General features: G+C 41.7%; 1 protein-coding gene across 2 annotated transcripts in view; it reads right to left on the reverse strand.

Moving 5' to 3' along the window:
• The window catches only part of LRBA (LPS responsive beige-like anchor protein), a 419,285-nt gene extending 410,656 nt beyond the window's left edge, over window positions 1-8,629 (reverse strand). For both annotated transcript variants that reach the window (XM_075751281.1, XM_075751280.1), the window contains exons 1-2: window positions 8,385-8,629; window positions 7,497-7,997 (exon numbers count right to left, since the gene is read on the reverse strand). In XM_075751281.1, the coding sequence (XP_075607396.1) occupies window positions 7,497-7,730 (234 nt within the window). In that variant the 5' untranslated portion in view covers window positions 7,731-7,997; window positions 8,385-8,629. The remainder of the gene's footprint in view (window positions 1-7,496; window positions 7,998-8,384) is intronic.
• Between the last annotated feature and the right edge of the window lie 306 nt (window positions 8,630-8,935).

Consider the following 8,935-nt stretch of genomic DNA (forward strand, 5'->3'; position numbering starts at 1 on the left):
CAGCATCTGAATATACAATTGACTAGCCACTGACTACTGAACACCACACCAAACCAACACTACCTTAAAAAAGAATTAAGCAAATTCTTCATCTCTGATTTTCCTCTGCCTTCAGTATTCATCCAATACAGCCACTTCAAAAACTTCTCTTTACTCACACTCCACTTGAATCTGCACACTTTGTTTCATCCCTCCAATAATCTCTTTCAACTGACATGAATAATTATCTATTTTGATCTCGCTCTGCAACGTCCAGCCTTTCTAGCAACCTTGACATGCCATCCACCTATTTCCCTGATGCTTTTGACTAATTTCATTCTATTCCCTAATCCACAAATGCTCTTCCTGAGACACCACTTTACTGTGCTGTCTGCACTACTGGGTCAGGCCAACGGCCCATCCAGCCTAGTATTGTCCAACAGAGGTGATACAAAATACTACTTAGAGCAAAGCAACCACAGTAGATACCCGACTCTCTCTCCTTTGTTACAGGACACCAACTAGAAAAATCTGTCATTAAACTGATGCCTTCCCTTCTAAAGGGGAATTCTAAAGTATGCTATGAACACATTTTAAACAGGCAGAATAGACTACTAATTAAAAATGCATCCAGCTCTGGAGTCCTCAGCATAGAAAAGACATGGAGCTGTTGAAGCAGTTCCAGAGGAGGGCCACAAAAATGATCAGTGGGATGGAGCATCTCTCCCATGATAACAGGCTGAGAGTTGGCACTGTTCAGCCTGGAGAAGAGAAGGCTCCGGGGAGACCTTATTGCGGCTTTTCAGTACCTAAAGGGGGCTTATAAGAAAGATGTGGACGAACTTTTTAGCAGGGCCTGTTGCAACAGGACAAACGGTAATAGTTTTAAACTACAAGAGGGTAGATTTAGACTAGGTATAAGGAAGAAGTTTTTTTATGAGGGTGGTGAAACACTGGAACAGGTTGCCCAGGTTGGTAATTTCTTCATCCCTGGAAACATTCAAGATCAGGTTGGACAGGGCTCTGAGCAACCTGATTGAGCTGAAGATGACCCTGCAGGGAGGGTTGGACTAGATGACCTTTAAAGGTCCTTTCCAACAAACACTACTGTATGATTCTATGAAATATTGCATTATTAAGACATGATATATGTAAATGCCTGGTTCAAGTTTGCTTTTTTTAGCTTTATTTTAGGTTGGTACAGAGCCTACTAATGGCAGTACACGATACCAACACTTCTGGAAAACACAGAGCATGTATCATTCACAGGCTTTCACAGACACTTGAAACTTCAGATTGGTCATGAGAAGCTACAAAAATTGGCCAGTTAGAGTAAGAAAAACTGAACACTTTCCTGTGTAGTCTTAAGATTTTGTCCTTGGTATTTTGTTGTCCTATAGTGTGTTTTAAGTTGCAGTCACAGCAATGAGTTGATACCACAGCCAAAGTACAAATCAGCTCTTCTACAAAGTCTAGAAAATTTTCTTCTAAATCATCAGCATGTCTAATTCAAGACTGCCATTACCATCTCACTTACTACATTCCATGCATTTCACAACTGACCACAAAATTTCCCTAAATTCCTACATTTGACTATGCACAGTGATATCTCCACTAACTATAAAGTGATTTCCAAGTTGCGTTAATACCTGAAAACCCCCAATACATACCACTTCAATAGTAAGTGTATCCATAACAACTCAGAATACATTCTAACAAGATGGAGGTCTGTAATTCTTATAATAAGTGAAGAACCAGTGACTCCCAAAACTCAACAATTTTGAGCTAGGTAAAGTCTGGTGAAAGACATCTCTCAGCCTCATTTGGTCAGCTAAACTTTAAAAATCATCTTTTACTGTTACCAGATCCCAAATTAGATGTCTTCAAAATCATAACGATGACTTGGAACCAAGGAGTCTACATTCATTCATAAAACTGGGCACAAGCCTCCCACTGTGAAGGGGCCAGCAAGAATTAAGTTTGCATTTGATGTTACTTTACAAAAAGGACTTTGAGAAAGATTTGGAAACATTACAGATCTTTTGCTGAACTCCACTCATTCACCAAGAGTCAAAGCATGCATTACCACTAAGACAGCTGACTATCCAATTTATTACAATTTAAAAAAAAAACAAACCTGCAAGCTTGACCCAGCTAAAGCCACAGACTTACCTTACAATCTATATCATAAATGAACAGAAGTGACTCAACTAGGGTAACTGTAGCCAGAGGTATACTTACTGGGAACCTACTAGGGAAGACTGCACATATTAAAAAATGCACAATATTCAGTGATGCTCTAGAAACTATTTGGTTACCCTCACTTGTCATCAGCATTGAAAAGTTTATATAGAAAATAAAACCTAGCATTCTCTAAAAAGATACAGTATGGTAATAAAAACAATGCATTGTTATAAAGACATTTATGGTGCATTTTTACTACTGTAATACATTTCATTCTATCAGCATTAGCTTTAGAGGTTTTCTGCAAGAAGATACATGCAAAAAGTCTGTGACTAGAGGTGAAAAAGTGGAATTTCTACTTCATAAAATCCACTGTACTAGTGTTTCAGAAACATTCATACCAAATTAGAAACCTGTTGTATCAGCAGGTGATGACATTAACTTTCAGTATGAATAATGATAAAGAATTTATAGTCCAGAAACCATGACAATGGATACATGACAAAAAAAGCAGAGAGCACGTGAGCAGAAGACAAACAAGTGGCAGTCCAGACATTTATCTCAGATTTGTTCTATAAAAAAGCCAAGCAGGGCTGGGGAAGAAACCGCACTTTCTTTAGAAAGAAGAAAGAAGGAAAGTAAATAGTAGGAATTTTTAAGTTACATTGATTTTTGTTTGTGGTTTTAGTAAAGCCTGGCAGAAGCAAGAGAGGTGACAAATGAAGTTTTAAAAGTACTTTTAGTCTTTGCTCCTCAGATCCTGTTATTTTTCCTCCAAAGGTGATAAAAATTAAGATTTCTTTCTCATTTGCACTTTGTCAGTAGGGGACTCTTGGTGAGGACCTCATAATTCATAAACAGAATCAGAAGCAACAGTACATCCTCCTCACCAAAGAGACAGATAGAACATTAAAATAAAGTCTTTGCAACACAGACTGAGGAGGAAAAAAAAAGGAACCGAAACAACTAACTGGATCTATATTGTAGTCAATAGAACAATTAGAAGCACTAAAGCTTTTTAAAACAAGATTGGCTTAAAGCAAGGCACTGCATTTCTTTAGAGAAGAGGTGAAAGTCTAGAGTATCTGTTGTCTCTATACACTAGTTGACTTGAGACCTGAGTAAATTCCGGCATGAAGTCCCCAAACTGAATTATACCAACACTACAGAGAAAGCCAATAGTTGTACAGTCATCCACCTGAAGCATAGCAGAATTTTGCCAGAAACCCGTTTCCCACTGCAAGCCTAATAATGCAGCACAGTTAACCCCTGCACAAACAGCATTCATTATGAACAACACACTTGTCAGTGAGAGCCCTTTACCTACTGAAAGACAAGGATATCCGGTGACCTAAGTTTATATATAAAACGAGAAACTTGCAATAACTTGTATCGTATGTCAATGTTGTCTTGTTTCCAAGACAAGCCTATTTAGAATGGAGTAGACCAGAAGCCCTACACAGAATTTTAATCTAGAAAAGATTTTGCAGGACATCCTATATTTCCAATACAGGTTGTATAGCCTTCAGAACAGAGTTTGTTCTCTAAATCTGAAAGTGTCAGAGCCTAAAAATCTTCTTTGACACTAGTAGCACAGTATAACAACATAAATATGTAAGTTTTTAAGTTCTGATCATTGCTGAATTATTTCTACTACTCTATCTGAAAGTTTCTTCATTAGCAGGTCAACTTGTCTTTCTGTTTTACTATGAAAAACACATAGCTATTTTAAGTTAGTAACAGATCCCACTGTAAATAATTTGGTTTTCCTTTCTATCATCTTCTCCTACCAGGACATTTTTTATTAAAATAAATTTTAATTAAAATTTTAATATATTTAGGAAGGTGGAGCAGATATGAGGTAATGAACAGGAATTCACCTGGTTTGTATACAAAGGAAATTCAAGGAGTTATTGCTGCCCAAAATCAATTAAAAATATAATTCACAATGTATAAGCAATACATACTCATAGTTTAGCTTACTGTCAGAAAAGTAACAGAACAGATTAATACTTGAATAAGTATGTGCTTTCAAAGTTTTTCACAGAATAAGAAGCTTCTTCAAAGTCAGTATTTTCCTTCTCGATTTTAAGAAGTGCTGAAGCACACAAAGCCATATCTAACATGGGCTGGAAAACTAGGTTCTCAGAGAATGCTGGCTAAAAAAAAAAAGCAGATCAATTTGAGTATTTCTAAGAGTAGAATTTCTGAAGACAATAAAATGAGACTACTAGGCTTTTAATGTGTGCTAGAAGTGAGCTCACTAAACACTCTGTTACACTGCTGGACAGGTGTTACAGGTGGTTCTCAGCTCCAAGATCCAACACTGCTGGACTGACAAGTTATTTGCTCACGTAATCAGGACTAAATTTGCTCACTAAATCAGGAAGCTTAAATTTCTTTAATAAACAGCAAGTCAATTACTATGCACTTTAGATTTCTGACCTTCTGAATCTAAAACATGACCATCTCTTAAATCCATAAAGATGAGGAACATCAAGACAGCACTTCAGGCTTCTCTTGACTCCCCAACACAAACAGAAAAGTTTACCATAACCTCCATATGCAAGCTGGAAGAGCACATTTAAAAGCAACACGTTTGCTCAAGAAATAAAAATTAGGTCAGCTAACCTCCTTTTTTAAAAAGTAAACTCTTCACATTTGAGGTGGTTATGTTCTGAAGAATAAGTAAGTAAAAACACCTTTTGACACAGATTTGCCCAACCTTCCTTCCACTCTGGTCTAAAGATGTCTCACTTCAGTGATCAAAAAATCCCCCAATTACCATACATCTCCTCCTTTCAAAATGCAACAAGTGAGCTAGCTGATTTCTGCTAAGAGTGCTGAGGCAGTGCAGTTATGAGTCAAACTGAATGAAACTCAATAGGAGGAGGTTATGTTGCACCTAGCCCCATTAGTAACAACAATCACAGGCTGATTTTCATACCCCCAACTGAACCTGCACACATGAGAAAACTCACTCTGAAAGCTATTGGGAAACAAACTACCAGAAAAGCTACAGTTAAGAATCACCTTTTCATATAAAAGTTAAATCTTTTCTGCATACACACACAGAAAAGTAAGTAAGTATACCATTGCTGAGCAATAATTCACATGCCTTATATTCTGATCAGCGTGATTTCACACATACTAGTCAACAAAACAAAGAGGTCACAGCTAATGACTGAATAGAGGCAGAACTCAATGACAGATGGATGAGTATTGCTTTGTAGGGAGACCTCATATCCCAGAAAGCTATACTAAAAAGTTAGCTTAACGGTTTTTACAAAAAAAAAAAAAATTCCAGGAATCATACGCTTTCTGCAACAAAAACTACGAGTTTGTTGGCTGGTTCTCTTTCCAAATTAGCCACCAGTAGATCATATGTTTTCCTGGGACTCAGAGAAACCAAGGGACCTACTTTTTTGATATTGCCCAAAAATCTGCATTTTTATTCTCACATAATCCAGGCAAAGCGTCCTTACTACCAAACTATTGGCTGTTTTATGATAGCTATCAACTGACTACTACTGCTCTGACAAAATAACATGGTGCAGGAGCATGAACTTAAGCCTCCCATATTGTAGGCAGGTGTACTGGAAGAGTTGGGAATCTTCTCAGAGAGGTAAGGGATGTTGTTTCACTTGCAGAAAAAGACAAAACACAATTTCAAAAATTTCCAGGGCCAGAAACTCTCCTCTACTGCTATTTGGGAAACTAAGATGATGCAGTCCACAGGTGAAGTCCTCCAGAGCTCTTAAATATAAAAATCAAGGATTGTCTGAATCAAGCTGAATTTTTCCATTCCTCTCTTGTCCAAAATGGAGCAGAAAAGGAATCTCAGGATGAAGGAGCATTTGTAATTATTCTGCTGAATGGCTACCATAAAATACACCTCCAGTACACCACTGAAAAGACCATGATAGAAACAAAGTAAAATTTAACACACTCATGACCAATTTCCCCTCACACAAATGTCCTAAATCATAAACTATTTATGAGAATTTCCTTTTGAACCTCACATCCATGTATCTGAGCACTGGGTTTTGTCAAGGACAATTGTCAAGTGGACTCTAAGTATCTTAAATCACACTTTCCCCTACTTGAAGCATCCATGAAACCTCTGACCCGCACTTCATTTTTGCCAGTACTGCAATTCCTCTGTATTGAGACTTTCATCCAAACAATTTCGAGAATAGCATTACGTTAATACAAAAATATTAAAAAATAACCATTTATCATAACCCAAAAAGATAACAAAAAAACATTAAACAGACACAGCACACAAATATTTACTGACCATTAAAACTTTCATGTAGAAAAGCATACTACTAACGAAAAAACTGAAATGCAAATAGCATTTAAAAAACAGTATGCCTTTTGCGACAACTTTCCTTGTTACTGAGCTTCACTTTATTACATGCTCTCACTTCCTGATTTGTGAGAAACCACACTGTTTTCAAGTCAAAGGTGCTCACTAAAAGAAAGAAGGAGGAACAATGATTATTTTTAGAGATGTTTTGAGACCTCTGATAAAAGAAGAGTATCTTTGTAAACTTTAAAACAGTTTTTCTCCTAATGTTTGGTCTCCTTCAGCAAGCAAACATTAACAACTAGCCTAATTGTTTTAAATGTGGCCCAGGAAGTTCAATGGTATATATTATGTTTGGAGCTTCGATGGGAAAAGTTCTATCCTCAATTTTTAATGAGATTTGTTATTAGGATTAAGTACACCCATAGTGTATTCAAAAAATAGTAGTCAACTACCTAATTAATAAAAACGGACATTGCAACCAAGTTCTGTTCTTCCCAATAAGCAGAGTAAGTAAAGCATTTGAATGAACTACTTCCTGACACCTCCACCCCCAGTAGACAGAACATGAAAGTTCTGCTTACTTCTAATGCAAAAGGAAAGCAAAAAAGGGACATAAACATCTTCATAGGAAAAGTTGTTTTGGCTTAAAACAACAACATGTATGTTTTGATGACAGTTACCAAATCAACATTTAACTTTCTTGTTGAGTACACCTGTTGAATGTTTAAACATAACAATACACTTCTCAGTTCTAAATAAAGCAACAATTTCTCTGATGCAAACTAAGGAGGATGCTGTTTACAGTTGTTTCAAGTTTATATATAGAGAGGCTCGCATGCTGTATTTTCAGCTTTTGTGATCCAAAAGTAAAACGAACCTAGTTGAAATCTAGTATGGTGAAAGTGCAAGCATGTAAAAAAAAAAAAATTTACAGAAAAATAACACCAAAAAAGCATGGGATTCTTCTGCACGCATACGCTGTTCTTTTCTCTCATGCCCAAAAAGGCAATCAACTTACCAGATTGAACACAGTGTCGAATATGTCTCTGTTGGACACTTCACCGACTTCCACCAGTCCGGTCAGCACAGCAAATTTCATCTTGATACCTCGGATGGGGACTCCTGGATTCAAAGGCTGCAGCACACTTCCCCCTTCAGCAGCATTTCCTTCTTTTCCCGCTCCTCCTCCACTACCACCTCCTCCTCCATCATCACCTGTTGGCTGAACAACTTGTTTGTCTTCGCTCGCCATGGCTAGTTCACTTCAGGTTACGACTTGAATCGCCAGCGGCACGCTTGCCGCTCCGGGAAGAAGGAGCTACTTGTGCTCCCGGGAAGGTAACCGGCGGCCCACTCCTCCCCTTCAGCTCCGGCTCCTGAGGAAACCCGTGTCCGGCGGGGGAGGGAGGCGGGGAGGGAGAGAGGCAGGCAGGGAGGACGCGCCCTCGGAGTCCCAGCTCTCTCCTCAGCAGGAGGCGTCTGTCAGCAGCTCTCTGCCCTAAGGCAGGTATTTACAGCCCTGAAGGACAACCCGAGATATTTTTTCAAGTCGCGGAGAGTCAGGCGCTCACCGCAAGCCCGAGGGTCCCACCTCCAGCCAGCGGCCCCCATCCCCTGCCCCGCGCCGGGGAGGCGGCCACGGCGGCCGCAGGAGCGCTCACGCCTCTCCCCGCGGAAGTCCTCGCTTCCCCGCAGACCCGCGGCTCGGTGAGAGCTGCGGTCCGAACATGGTCTCGAGGGGTTTAATTATCATTATTATTAATATTTTTTTTTTTAAAGGGAATACGCTCCTCCCCGCCCGGCTCCTTGTCTGCCGCCTCCCCGGCTCCTGCCCTTCTACCGCCGCCACCCCGGCTGCCGGCGCGGACAGGTGCAACGACCCGCCGCCGAGCAAGTTCGCACTCACCGCTCGCAGCCCGGCGCCGCCGCGGAAGGGGCGCGGGCTGCCCTGACGCCCGGCTCCGGGGCTGGGAGGCGGCTCCTCTGCCCCGATCGCCGGCTGCGGAGGGCGGGCTGCGCAGCACCGGCTGCCCTTCTCTCCGGAAGGCGCCTAAAGTTTCAGCCGTTGCCGCTTCACGCCGCGATCTCGATTAGCCCCATCTCTTCCTGCCGACGCTGCCGCTCTCTGCCGCCATGACAGCGCTGAGCCCCCGGAGCGCCGCCGGGCGAAGAGCCGTGCGCCTGCGCGGCCGGGCGCGGGCGGAGCAGGCCGCCGCCGCGCGGGGCCGGCGCCGCCGGCTTGCGCACGCCCAGGTGCGCCCAGGTGCGCCAGGTGAGCGGCGCGCGCGCCCGTGCTGGGGGTGGGGGAGAGGCAGAAAGAGAGAGGGGCGGGAGCCGCGCGCCCGGCGCGGGAACGGCGGTGAGGCGGGAGCGGTCCGTCCTGTCCCCTGTGCCTCACGAGCGGCTGCAGCCCCGTCCCCTCGCCTGCCTCCTCTGGGGGCCAGGCTGCTCCTCTGT

This window comes from Balearica regulorum, chromosome 4, assembly GCF_011004875.1.
Source record: "Balearica regulorum gibbericeps isolate bBalReg1 chromosome 4, bBalReg1.pri, whole genome shotgun sequence".
NCBI lineage: Eukaryota > Metazoa > Chordata > Aves > Gruiformes > Gruidae > Balearica > Balearica regulorum.